Below are 14,578 nucleotides of genomic sequence, written 5' to 3' on the forward strand. Positions count from 1 at the left end.
TGTACCCACAAATTAAACTATCAATAGGAGTAAATATATGCTAGGTATGCTGATATATGTTAGCTTATTGGCTTTTTTTTTTTTTTTTTTCAAAACTATATAATTTTGATCCTAAAAAGGGATTCAAGGATGCTAATGCTGCTTGTGAACTCTGTGGGAGTACAGGAATTCACCATTTGCTTCGGCACCCTGCTGGCACTTTGGCTTGTAGGAAAAGAGTATTGCCTAGCATGTCTGAGGGCTTTTCTGTCTCTGACAGATTTGGTCATTTTGTTGTTGTTGTTGTTGTTTTTATTTTTTTTCCTGGCGGGGAGAAGCAAAGCACTAACATCTGCTGTCTTCTGACAGAGAGTAACAAGGCCATTGCAGAACTGCAGGGGACAGTTTCCCTTCAGTTTGGAAAGGAGTTGTGGACTTGTGCTGTTCCTCAAGTACCTGTCTGTGAGTGTGTATGTGTGTGTGGTGTTTACATGTAAACGTGTGCAGAATGTGACTCTTTCTGATTTACTGAATCCAATGAAAAGGGCATATGGCATTGCATTAGACTGTAGCTCAGGAAGAGCTGTGTGTGCTGGGGTTTTGGGAGTGTAATCAGTCTCTTTTATTCAGTAGAAGATGTTTGCCTGCATGAGCAGACTTTCAAGAAGAAACTGGCACTCGTTTATTGGTATCTGTAGGCTTAAAAGCAAACTCACTTCATTAGGCAAAGGCTCCCACAGTGTGTATTTTGGATCTCTGTTTTGTCAATTGAATAGATTGGTTGTAAACATTCCTGTTGAATATTTTCCTCTTTCCCTTTTTCCCATATGAAGTAATGCAACTGGTAGCTATTCACAGCGGCAGTTGTCTCGTGGCTTCAGGAGCGTTTCAACCATAAGTGGACAGAGTAGAGATGGGTGCATATAGGATCAGGTCCTGGTTAAGTATTCTGTTTGTGCAATGCTTGCAACGCAATTTATTCCAAAGAAAGAGGAAAACAAGCAAACAGACCCCACAAACACTTGCAGACTGCCATCATAGTTGAGTATGTCTTTAACTGTTCTAATTGACGTTTTTAATCAGATTGGAAGCAAAACTCCATTGGATATAGTGAGTAATTGAAAAACAATTGCATGTTGTATATTTGGTTTTTATTTAAACTTCTTACTATTTTGCAAGTGCTTGTATTCACTCTTATAAAGCCTGAAGAAGAAAGAATCACTATTCCTAACTGGCATGCCACATACTTCAAGCAACTGCATGTATGCTGCTTTGGTTTAAGTAGATTACCTCACTGTTGTTGCTTACAGGCTCAAGCTTTGCTAGAAGTCTGTTGCTTTTCCACAGTCTTAGTAGCTATGAGTCAAGTGCACGTACTGAGTGGCATGACACTTTTCTGGATGTTAAAGTAGCTTTGCTTTTGGTAATGTGAAATGGAACCAACGTTGTCTGTTTTCTGGAACTGTGTGACCACTTTCAAAGTGATTTAAAGAAGGAACTTGAAGTAAACATCTTTATGTGAGTCTGACTTTAAAACATACTTGTGTGTATTTCACAATAGAGACATAAATGAGAAGAAAATAGCAAAACATACATTTGAAAAGCACGTTTTCAAAATTGACTGCTAATACATTTAACCAAAGCTCAAATTTTTCAGCTACAGAGGACTTTTTTATATTTTTTTTTAAGAAATAACTTGTCTGAACAAAAGCTTTCCTTATACATTTTACAGAAATGTATATAATTTTGCAAAACTTTCACTGGGGAAGGGGGTCCTAAACCAAACTATGAGGTTTTATAGAACCTCTGAGGTAAAATCAATTTCTGTTCAGAAAAAAACACGACATACGTGATTCAAGTGTGGAAGATGAAGGCTCAGATCTCTGCTCTGATTAACAAAGAATTTGAATTTCTACATCTCGGTAAGCGACGTGTTGGCTGGTACTGGATAGCATCTCTCACTCTTGCTTGGAGCTGTCCTGCTTCATACAAATATTTGCTGGGTGAGAATCTACTGTATGGCATTGACACAGCACTCACATGACTTAATATGAGGTGATTTAGTATTAAGTGGAAGAGCTGCAATGAAAGATTAGGCTCTGGAGGTCTGCTTTAATTTTGTGGTTTAAATATACTTCAAGGCTTGAACTTTGTTTCCCTAAATGCCAGGTAAGTTCTGTCTGCGTGGTGGTGATTGTTCTGGTAAGGTACTGGTTATGTAAGCGTTGTGCTGAAAAAGGGGCATGCAATGACTAATAAATTTCTTCAGACTCAGTCTAGTTAAACACTTGCCAAACTTCTATGTACTTATGTTAACTTCACCCATAATCTGTGCACATGAGCAAAATTGATGTAAACACTGGTTGGTCAGATTTTTAATGTCTGATTTCTGGAAAAACGTATCAGGCTATGTTAAAGAAATATATTGGCTTTAATCTGATCAAGTTAAAATAATTGGACCATTTATCTTTACAAATATGGAGAGAGCTTTTAGAGTTGCTTGTCTCCCATGAGGATATGGTTGTACCATTTCACCTTTGAATTAAACAATCAAAAAAAATCTGAGATTTAAAAATGTGCTTCCCCGGTATAAAATGGTATAGAGGTTAATTTTAATACTGTTTTCTATTTAATTGGAAACAATTGATGACAGTCTTTGATCTTGAGCTTGGTACTTGCTGGAAAAAAATCTTCATTCAAAAGAAGCTGCTGCTGTTTTCCCTGGGTACAGACACTTATCTATTGCAATTGATCAGGAAAGATAAGATTCAAAATGACATCCTAGAGAATATATTTTTATTCAGTTTGGGAAGTGACATTAAAAGCTGTTACTAATTGATGTTTTGCCATTTTACGGTTAATATCAGTAGCACCTAAATATGGTGCTCTGAAGAAGTTAGTTAGCAGTGCTGGAGTTATATGTGCTGGAATGTAGAAGTAGCCATACTAAAATGGTAAAACCCTCTGTGCAAAGTCACTTTAATGTCAGTGATGGTCAGATCAAACCTTTGACATAACTACCAGTGGTGCACATAGATAGTTGTGCCTGGAGGTAAAGGTGCATGGTGCTTTGTGCAGAATCACATTCTCTTTCTTTTTAGGGTTTAAAATAGCACCCATCATTACAGTTTGAAGTAGTTTCTGACATCTTCCTTTTAAAAATGTAGCTTAAACTTTTTATGCATGATGAAAGTATTATCTCCTTTTCTGTCTAATTCCAATTCGAAATTACAGAGGTGTTCCATGAAGCTATTTTTTCCAAACGGAGATAAACTTCAGAATATATTATAGTCTATAAGGACAATTATGTAAACTATCCTGCGTCAGTAACTGGCAAGTTTAAGTAAAAAAAAAAATAAAATAAAAATAAAGGAAGCAAAAAACCCTATACCATATTCTCCCCTATAATCCTGTATTATAACCACAAAGTAAAATCAAGCAGTAAATCCTCTTATGTCTGTAAATGTCCTTACTGTACAAATAAAATAAATTTGTGAGAACTAAATGTCATTAATCTTCACATGGAGCTGGGGGAGAGAAGACAGTTGATAATAGCAGTCTTGTAGTGCTCTTAGCTTGTAACAATAGAACTGAGTAATTGACATGTTTTATCTTGCTTTGCCTGCATCTTACTCCCAAAGCATCAAGTTCCTGAATGTGAAGAAGACTTCCCAATATAATTACATGCAGCATTAAATAGTGCTGTTATGGGAAGTGCCGGGGTAGTACTGGGAATTTCCAAAGGGCAAAAAAAGAGTAAGGGTATCCTTACCTTTTAAAAAGTTAGAACCTAACCAGAGAGGACAGTGCCCACCACTTCGGATTGCAGCATCTGAACAATTCTGCCAGTGCTGACATCTGCTTAAAATCTACAGACAATTAAGACGTAGAAATGTAATCAGCTGAAAGGCATAATCTCAATGGCACAAGAAATGAGACATGAGATGTGCTGGACTTTCTCCAGTCAGCCACAACAATGACCTGATAGTAAAGCACCCGTACTTGTCGGTCTTGAGAGAAGTGCATCGGCCAACTTGCAGCAGGCAGGTATTGCACGGCAGCAGGCTCATTGGAGTTGTTCTGCAGGGTCTGGGGATTTAAAATGCCAGGACCATCAGTGAAAATGGTTTTGAGTGTTAAATTCACTTTCTTTAATAACAGGTGTAACTGTGGGTAGTTTCTTACAAGCGTGCCCTAAGTTGGAAGCATTATGAGCTGTAAGGATCACTTTATGTGCTCTTATAACAAGTATAGGAAATTTATTGTGAACGTGTTCTTGGAAACACTGGTGAAGCTGGAGGATTTGCCAGGTAACCTGCATGTGATGTGATGTGTATCCATCAGATGACTTAGTTTTAATTGTGAGCTGTGCCTGACAAGACATCTTGAAAATTATTAGTTATGTGTCCATAATAATCATGTGTTTGCTCTCCCTTATAATAGGCTGCCCAGGGAAGTGGTGGAGTCACCATCCCTGGAGGTCTTTAAAAGACGTTTAGATGTAGAGCTTAGGGATATGGTTTAGTGGAGGACTTGTTAGTGTTAGGTCAGAGGTTGGACTAGGTGATCTTGGAGGTCTCTTCCAACCTAGATGATTCTGTGATCTTTTCTCACTCTGTCAGGCTGTGTATGTGGGAGCTACGAAGTTTGCTATCAAGCTCCTGTTTGTGCTTGACTTTATGATGGAGACACTCAGCCTTGTGAGTAATAAGCTCATTAAGCTTAGTCTGCATCAGTCTAAGCTGCTTTAACTCTAAGCCATCGATATGCCTTTTGTGAGGGGCTCTCCAATCCTGCAATTTGTTCCTCTACAGCCTTAATTTTGTCAATTTTCTTTTTTTTTTTTCTTTTTCCTTTTTTCATTTACTCGAAAGGCAGTTATCTGTCTTGTTCCAGAGAGAGAATTATTAAGTTTTTGATCTTGGAATTTCAACAGATGATGATCAATGTAATTACAAGTGATTAAATTAGTCTTCTGTGGTGACCTTACAGACTCAGAATAAAGGCCAGTATGGAACCGACAGGGAAACAGGCTTAGTGCTTGGGTTTGGTTGGATTTTTTTAAAGTTTGTTTACCTACTGGAGAAAAATCTTGTAAGACTTAAAATTACTACCTCTTTAGCGCATGTTTGTGATAACTGAGAATTCATGACCATGTGTTCAGAGTTACTGCTTCATCCCATGTCCATCTAAAATATGAGAGAAGAACAGCGTTTTAAACTGGATGTGGTTCCATGTGAAAATACCAAAATACCAAATGTGTTTCCCTAACCTTGCCCCAAATCTACTGCAAAAATGGTGTGGGACTCTTTTTTTTTTTTTTCTTCCTTAGCTGTAAAATTGTGTTAAAATTAGTATTACCTGTTAAAAAATGCACCCAGTTGCTTATGAGCAGTATTTGCATTAACACACTTTTCTTTCCTACTCCTGACACTAGGCTCAAAATATACAAATAAACAAAATTACTGCTTAAATTTCCATTTTGTCCCTCCACCTTCCCTCCCCTCCTTCCCAACCCCCCTCCCCGATGCTGATTAATGTCCTTGTTTAATGTGAGATTTGTGATACTTTGGATCAATTTATTTTTGATTTAGGTCTGGTAAGGACTGACTTGTTACACCAAAAGTTTAGGTATATATGAATTCATTACATACAATCATCTTGCAGTGTGGGGTTGATAATTTCTGTGCCAACTGTAGGCTTTCATTGGTCTCTTCAGAGTTTTCCATGTTGGCATACTGTAGAATAGTCCAGATTGGCACCAAAACTCCCAGTTCCCTTTTCAGGCTTTTAGTTAATTGTTTACCCTATTATAAAAAACACTGTGAAAACCTGACTTGTAACCTTGGAAACATTACAAGTCACTTCTAGTTACCTGTCATGCTTTTCTTTGCTTTTTACAGTTTCTGGCTACTTTTTTTTTTTATTTTTTTTTATTTTTTTTTTTAAACATTAATTTTCAGTTACAAAGGATTTTGGAGACTAGCTGTTTGAGTACTTATCAAGTAAAATGTCTTGCACACCAGCAGTGCTACTAAAAGGTGTTGAATTCCCAATATTTTGTCAATATTGTGTATCGTTTGCTTTGCAACCTCAGCTAGGTAAGTTGCCAGGGTCCGTATGCTGTTGTGGCATGCGGTGTTGGTCAGAGTAAATCCATAGTTCCTCCTTATGATTGGGCAGAAGTGTTCTATTTGTAAGCCTTAAGATGCTTTGGGATCCCTTTCCATGAAGAGAATCGTAAAAACATGTTGCATTTTATTAGATGTTAACCATTTTAGGAGTTCAAGGTGTTCAAATGTGTTGCGTTTTGGAAGTCTGCGATTGTAGAAGCAGGTTCTACTTTGATAAATTATAAAAAATGACTGTGAAATGACTAGCAGCACAGTTATAATTGTTCCCATATAATATATGTCAGAATTATCCAGACCACCATCTATCAGAAATGGCTTGCATGTGCATTACCTGTGTATTCATGCAACATCCCTTTTTCCAGTGCAAATTGACTTACTGTACTGGGTCTGGCTGGGATGTTAACGTTCCCTGCAGCAGCCCACACAGTGCTGTGCTCTGCACTTGGAGCCAGAACAGCAGTGGGATCACCCCAGTGTTGTGTCTGCTGCTGAGCAGTGCTGGCACAGCATCGGGACTCTCTCCAACCCTCCTAGGGGGTGGGCAAGAAAGTGGGAAGAGAAACATCCCCAGGGCAGCTGACCTAAACCAACCAAAGGGATGTTCCGTACCATGTGGTGTCACACTCAGCAATAAAAGGTGGGAAAAGGAAGAAGAGGGGAAGGGGGGGCTCTCGTGAAAACGTTGGGCCTCCTCCCGAACACCGGCTACGTGTGTTGAGGCCCTGCTGCAAGGACGTGGTCAGGCATCGCTCATTTGTGGGAAGTAGAGAGGAATTTCTTTCCTCTGCACTTCCACACAGCCTTTACTTGTTTTGTTTCTTTCCCTTTCCCCCTCCCGTTTCCCTTTTCCTTTAGTTAAATTGTTTATTGAGGAAAGATCATTATTAAACTAATTTTTCCCTTTAATTAAATTATCCTTATCTCAACCCGTGAGTTGTTCTTTACTTTACTTCTCCTCCTCCTCATCTAGGGAGGGGGGAGTGAGAGCGGTTGTGGTGTTCAGCTGCCCAGCACGGTACCACCACCACAGGGCTCTACTCCACAAATTCTTCCTTTTGCCTGTTCAGTTCTCACGCAAGCAGTCTCTATGATTTCAGGGAAACTCATTAATCAGGATGAGGATGTTCATGACAAGCTTTCAAATTAGTTTTATAACTTGATCCCACAGGGAAAACAGACTTGAGAATACATAAAGGAAATGCTGTGAGGTATTTATTTCTCACTGTCCTTCAATATTCAATGTAGACATCTGTGGAAAAACAAGTTTCTTTGTCTACTGATTTATAGTTCATAAGACCTTATCCTAAGTTTTGCAAAGATGTTTTAAGACTTTTTTTCCCTCCATTTTCAGCTTCTGGAAAAAACCAACAATATGTTTGAGGAATCAGATTCTGCAGCTACGAAAAGTCCTTTGCATTTAGCTGTAAGTATGAGACGTGTAACATGTTTGATGATCATCTCCTAGAATAACTCCTTAACCTCTGTCTTTGAAGCAGGTTTAATCATAGACTTGATATTGAAACAGCTGTAAAGAGATGTGTAGGTCTACATGTAACAAAATCAGGTTCTGGGCTGGAATTGTTAATTAAGTTTCTGGCAGTTGAAGCTCTTTGCTTTTATTGACTGTAATACTCAGGTAGACTGTAGAAGAAGAAACAAACTGTAAAGAAATTAAATGGCAAGTCACAACTTCTCTTTATAACTAGTTCATAAATTTGAAACTGGAGCTTGAGCCCATGGCTTTGACAATGGAATGGGTTGCTCTTGATAATCTCTTGGAGAGATGCAGAGTGTAAAAACTGGTGCACAGCCAGGTGTGATAACACATGCTTAAACCCCAGAAGTGCCCTGGGAGTATGCAGTAGTCACTGTGCTGACAAAAGGGGATCCAGCACCTGTGGCTCAGAGATCTCAATAGCTTCCTTTTCCCAAGAGCCTGAGATTCAAGATTCATCAGCCCTCTTCCCAGAGTCTTCTTGCACAGAATCACAGAATAGTGTAGGTCAGCTGGGACCTCTGGAAATCATCTACTCCGTGATCAGAGCAGGTTCAGTTAGAGGTGGTTTTCTCAAGGGCTGTGCCCCATTATGTTTTGAAAATCTCCAAGCACAAACAGTTCATGGCTTCTGCTGGCAATCTGTTTCAGTGCTTGACCATCCCTTTGACAAAAACGTTTTTTCTTGCATTTAAATGGTATTTTCAGTGTTTAAATTTGTGCCCATTGCCTGTTGTCCTGTCACTGGGCACCACTGAGAAGAATTTGTTTCTGTCTTTTTGAACCTTTCTGAACCTTTTCTTTTTGAAGCTGAACAGTCCCACCTCTCTCAGCCTGTCCTCACATGTCTTACACAAACTGGCACTTCACTGAATATCCAACCTCACCATGAAGCTGCTGTGTAGAAAACAGGATCAAATTTTAGTTCTATAGTGATCATATCTCTGTTTCCCAGTCAGTCATAACAGCTCCAACCTGGCATTTGAATTATCCACACATAATCTTAGGGAACTAGAGCTGGAACAGCTTGGTTAAAAGGACCAAGTTTGCCACTGAGCAATTCTCACCCTCAGTTCTTTTCCTCTGCAATTTGACTACTTTGGGAAGAAGATTGTCCCAAGATAAAATAGGGGTTACAACCTGTACTGTCATCAACACAAATTCCTGTGCAGGGAAAGGACTTGATCTGCAGCTGGCCAGACAGCAAGCTCATTTCCTCTCCAGTCTTTCTTGGAAAGAATCCTTGCAGGGAAACTGCCAGTGTCTCTCCCTGTTGTATTGGTTGCTGTTTAACAGTAGTCCATTTACCCAAGATGCCCCAAAAACACAATAAATTAAAAAAAAAAAAAGAAAAAAGAAAAGCTTACATAAAACATTACAATTTCTCACACTTTAACTGCAGGTATCCAGAAGTATCTTTGACATTTGTTTCAAGGCCTCTCATTTATTGGGGTGCCTGTGGCTATCCTTCCACAAATATATCAGTGTCTCTGAATGTCTCTACCCAGTGGTCCAGAAAGCTGTGAACTTACACCAAAACACAGAGACCTGTTAAACAGCTGATATGGAGCAGTGGCCATGGCCTCTGCTTCCAGATATTTGACAATAGAATAGAAATAGTTAAGAATTAGAAACAAAGGGGTGAACTAGCAGCTAATGAAATACTGATCTGCCATTCTCTGAGGCTATAGTGCCTGGTTAGGGTCATGGCTAAGTAAGTGACTGTCAGGCAAACCAAAAAGAAACAAACAAAGAAATCAACTTTATCCTTTCAAGGAGATGATGGGGGTTTACTGTCTGCTTGGCACCTTCAAGATAGGCACTCATATTGTGTCAAAGTTCAGGTTATAGCTGGTTGTTTTCTAAGTAAAACTGTAATAGAGAAGAAAATCTAACAACTGCATCAGGGTGTTTTCTGGGATATGAGTTCTCTGTGCCCTCAACTTCCTCTGCTTTTTCTGCCTTTGCCTTTTTACTTTTATGAAGTAGCTTTCTTGGTCTAACAGGGAAACCACTGTTTGGTTCCTACTCTGTTCTGTTCTTTTAAACTTTAGAGAATGGTCACTAGAAGCAAGCTACTACCACCACTACTTAACCTGGAAGTTTGGTGGCTGGTTGTTAATTTTGTGTTAGTATTTCTCTTCTGTTGTCATGAAGTGCTTCAACTCTAGTAACACTAGTTCTGTGTTCATGTGTAAATAAAAAGGATCTTCTGTGTGAGTCTAACAGCCAGTAGAGGAGAGCAGTCCCTACAAGGTTAAATGAAATTTAGTCTGTACTGAATTGATGAATTATTGAATTATTCCTCACCTTGGGTTGTATTAGAAGGTCAGAGCAAATCAATAAGCATAATTTCGCTCCATGAAAACCAGGAACTTTTGAGTGTCGTAGCTACTTGTATCATCCACAATGTAATTTGGAAAAGCCCTTTCAAGCTGAAGAGTCATAAGGAGTCAAGAAAACTATCATTTCTACTGTGTTTGGGAGACCAACAATGGCATATCTTATTCGTGTTTTATGTGAAAGTCTTTGAGAGGCGAGAGTTGTGTTCTTTACATGACTCATTTCGTATTTCTAGGCCTATAATGGTCATCACCAAGCCTTGGAGGTACTCCTCCAGTCCCTGGTAGATCTGGATATCAAGGATGAGAAGGGACGCACTGCTTTGGACCTGGCTGCATTTAAAGGGCATGCAGAGTGCGTGGAAGCTCTCATCAGCCAGGGTGCTTCGGTCACTGTAAAAGACAACGTCACCAAAAGGACCCCACTGCACGCTTCAGGTGAGTGTGGACTTATGCTACGCTTGTGGTACGAACCCTGTAGCACATATGTTGTTAACTTTACTCACCTACGATTTCCAATGCATATTTCTTCTAAGAAGAATGAGATTTTGACGTATATTGAGGACTGCTTCTTGTTTGCCGAGGCCCAGCAGTTAACTCTTCATCTGTCTTTTCCTTGTTTTTTCTCCTCTGTCCCCATGGATCAGTCCTCCTTCACAGAATACCATATTTTTCTATACCACTACTGCTCAGTCCTTACCTACTTACCTCTGCTTTTCCATACCTCTCTATTACCACCTACTCTTTATGATGTATGATGTTTCCTCTACAACATCTTCCCTTAATGGTTCTTCAGCCAAAAAAAAGCAGGGGAAGAGATAATGATTGTTTTACTGCTTCTCCTAAGGAAGAAAGGTTGAAAATACAGGTAGGCTTCTGGTGGCAACTAAATTGTTGTGTTTTCAAAACCTTCAGCCTTTCGCAGTGGCAGCTCTGCAGAAATTCACCCTCTTTCAGATGTTATTCTCCTAAACCAGCTTGTGAATTTGCTGTTGCTAGGAGTTGCTCCATTCACCATGTGTTGAGTACTACACATTGCATAATTAACTGGAAACTGAAAATGTAGAATTTGCCATTTATTTAAAGGTTATTATTTAATATGTACCTGTTGGTTAAATACACAGCAGCACCAAAGGGAATATTGCTCCTCTGACTGTTGAGGAACTCTGTACAACATAGTAGTGACCTCTAGTGGGAAGTAAAATTAATAATTTATTGGACTTTTTTTTTTTTTTTTAGTTAACAATGTTAATTGTCTTTCTGTGTATTTTTTCATCTTGCTTAGAATAAAATGCATGCACATATATATACCATCTCTTTCTGTGATCACGTTTGTGCAGCCTGGAAGCATAAAGTCAAATTGACCTATATTGATTTTGCCTGCAGTATTGAAGAGATTTCTGCAATAAGTCTTCATAGCATACTAAAAAATGTCTTCTGCCACCATAGACTTTGCATAAAACCAAGTGCATTGCTACCCACAATAAAGTAATAATATAGAAATGTTGTGCCACAGTGCACAAATCAGAAGTTTGAGACCAGAATTCGGGGGGGGGGAGTTCATTTGTTTGCAATGAAACCACAAAATATTAAATCCAGATGATCCCACCCTATTAAAACTGTTGGTTTAATTAATTTAAGTCAAGATCAGTGCTGCCACAGAAGTGCAGTTGAGTTGGTCAAGAACTTTTCTATAGCCACTTCAAACCTAGCTGGGGATTTCATGAACAAGCTGTGACTTTGTCTGGCATGTCATCGCTGCTAGCAATGATTTTGCATTTATTTAAAATCTTGGTTATAGTTGCATAGATTTCTTGTCCCAGCTGAACTTCGAGTATTCTGCATTACTGAAAAAGCTAAATGCTTACAAAGCCATATTCTTGTTAGCAGCTCCCACTCAAAATATGGATTTGTTGACCAGATTTGTTAAATAGAGTTGAGTAGGTTTGTTGAATAGAAGGATTATTTTAAGTAGACACATTTCTTACCTTCATACAAATTCAGATTGTGTTTTTATTTCTATTTTAGTTCATTTTTTAAATTGCCCTCATCACTGAAGTGTGAGTGCCTTCCATGTAGAACCAGCAGGAAGATCAATTGTAGACTTCTCTAGTCTGTGACTTTGTTGTTGTTGTTTCACAAAATTAAAAAAAATAATAAAAATTTCAGGGATTCGAGCAGAATTTTCTTTAAATCTTCAGTAAAACAAATAAGCTAAATTTATATGTAAAAAAAAAAAAGAGAGAGAGAGAGAGAGAGAAAAGGCAAGAAGCAGGAAAACCCTACCCATAGCAATAATAAAGAAATGGAGAACATGTACCCTAAGCAGAAAGGAAAATACTACACAGAAAAAATGAGTATTTGAAGTCTTAGAAAATAACGTTTATCACTGTCATGAATTTGGAGGCTTTTGAATGCAAAGTAAGAATGCAAAATAATGAAAATTTTGGGTAAATATCTAATCAGATACTGTTTACGACCTTGCACTCAACAGCTGTGCAGAATTCTGTGGAAATCCTGAAGTAGTAAAGCTTCCATCTCCAGCTATTACAAAAAGCTACTTGAAGTCTGATGATTTTTGTTATGCTGTTTCGTAACATTTTGTTTAGGGGTGTTTTAGCAAAGAATGATGCCACCTATTGGAAACCCTGCATGGTTCCACTGCACTATTCAACATTTTATATTTGCAATGCAAGCGTAAGAGGAAATCTGGCATATTTTGAGAAATCTAACAGAATTCTTGCTGAATTAATCCTTTGAGTGACAGGATGCATTTGAATGCATAAAAGTGAATACTTGCATGCGTTTACTGTGCAGTGGAACAAACAAGAAGGCATGTGTGCCCATCCCCTTAAACGTGTGTGCCTTCATTCCTTCTGATTGCACAAGCAGAATTGCTGAGCAGAGCAGTTAAGGAGACTTGAACTGGTGGATTGGATTACAGGATTCTGCAGAGCTCTGTTCAGTAAAGGGATTTGTAACTTTAGTAGCGAAATAATTCACCTAACGAAGTATTCTTATTTATTTATTTATTTATTTATTTATTTATTTTGTCTGTTCCCCTCAGGGAACAGGCTTTCTTTACCTCATAACATAGAGAGTTTCCTTAGCCTAAATTGTATGTTCCCTATATAATTTTATTACCACCAATCTTTCCTCTGTCTGGCTTGGGGAATCCATTGGAAATGTTTTCCTAGGGTAGCATTGTAGCTCTGTTGGCAAAGCTCATATTCCCTGCAGGGTCTGTAATGTTTAGCAATCACTGGGTCCGCTCTGAATACTTTCTGGGAGCATCTATTCTAAAACTGATTTACCAGAATCCTCTTCAGACATCAGTGTGAACAAGCTAGGATTTCTCTTCCTTCTGCTGGCAGAAAGAACTATTTTTTTTTTCTTTTTTCCCCACAAGTCATTGACTCATCAGCCCTGCAGAAGTGTTTACGTGTTATATATATGTCATTATTTAGTGGCAAATAACTAAAAGCATCTTTTATTTTTTCTGGGTAGAGCAACTGAGATTATTCTTGGATGAGTGATTTAAACGTGATGATGTGCACCCATTTCTCTGCCAGGATGATGTGACACAGGTGGTGCCCGAGGTTTCTGCCTCAGCCCACAGGGTGTGGGCAGTGTGAATGCATGACTTGCTGTAATAAAAACACAATCTCTATCTACTGAGTATAGGGATTTGTTTTTTATTTATTTTTTTAAGTACGAAATTTCTGTTCCTCCTGTGAGTGAAGCCTTTAAGCCAGCTGACACACAGATTGGTTTCCAGCATCTGGCCCTGCAAAATAGAGTACTTTTCCAACAGCAGTGGGTTACATTTTAAAGAGCAAACCCTGTTTTTGAGAAGTACACATGGCTTCTAATGTTAAACTAGGAAAAACTGGAATAACCCCGAAAGAATTTTTGTCTCTGTTTGGGCATCTGCATAGCTGTGTAAGGAGCTAAGATGATGGTGTGCTGTCACCTCTGCACTGACTGAATTGAAGAATGTCTCATCACAGCTCTCTTAACTAAGGAAGATCCCAGTCAAGGTTTTGAGGGGGACAAGTAAGCAGATTGAGACAAAACAGTCTTTCAGTTAAAGAATGTCAGCAGTAGTGGTGACTTTGTGTACTTCAACCTGGACTCAGTCACCTTGAGCATGCCCAATGCCAAAGTTCAGCTCTCAGCAGCAAACAAGGCTGGTGTGGAGCTGCCAGGATTGACTTGGAGACTAGAGAGATCTTGGTCAATGCCCAGGGGACTGGGAGGACATGACTGATGGGCTTGAGTAGGAACAAGCATTTCCTGAGTAGTTTGAGTCTGAGGGAAGAAGCGGAGATGCAGTACCTGCTGGCTGCGTTGTAGAGGCTGTGATGGCGCTCTCCTCGTGGCTTCCCCACTGCCTGCTGTGGGGCTCAGCACAGCTGAGTCAGCCTGGAGGTCACTGGAGTGCAAAATGTCAAAGTAACGTGGTGCTTCCTGGAATACAAAATGTGTAATATTGGTCTTTCTTTGCAGATGTTTCTTTTTTCATAACAGCACTGAAGAATTTGCTTGTACAGCCCATGTAATATTAACAAGCTTTGCTGCTGTACTGCTTAATGCATTCCAACAGTGATCATAGAAAACCTTGTCTG

At 39.0% G+C, this 14,578-nt stretch overlaps 1 protein-coding gene across 6 annotated transcripts in view; it reads left to right on the top strand.

The window, feature by feature from the left end:
* ANKRD44 (ankyrin repeat domain 44) overlaps window positions 1-14,578 on the top strand; it is a 142,392-nt gene that overhangs the window by 112,602 nt on the left and 15,212 nt on the right. For all 6 annotated transcript variants that reach the window (XM_032190292.1, XM_032190293.1, XM_032190295.1 and 3 more), the window contains exons 17-18: window positions 7,465-7,536; window positions 10,187-10,388. In XM_032190292.1, the coding sequence (XP_032046183.1) occupies window positions 7,465-7,536; window positions 10,187-10,388 (274 nt within the window). The remainder of the gene's footprint in view (window positions 1-7,464; window positions 7,537-10,186; window positions 10,389-14,578) is intronic.

Source organism: Aythya fuligula, chromosome 6 (genome assembly GCF_009819795.1).
Source record: "Aythya fuligula isolate bAytFul2 chromosome 6, bAytFul2.pri, whole genome shotgun sequence".
Lineage (NCBI taxonomy): Eukaryota > Metazoa > Chordata > Aves > Anseriformes > Anatidae > Aythya > Aythya fuligula.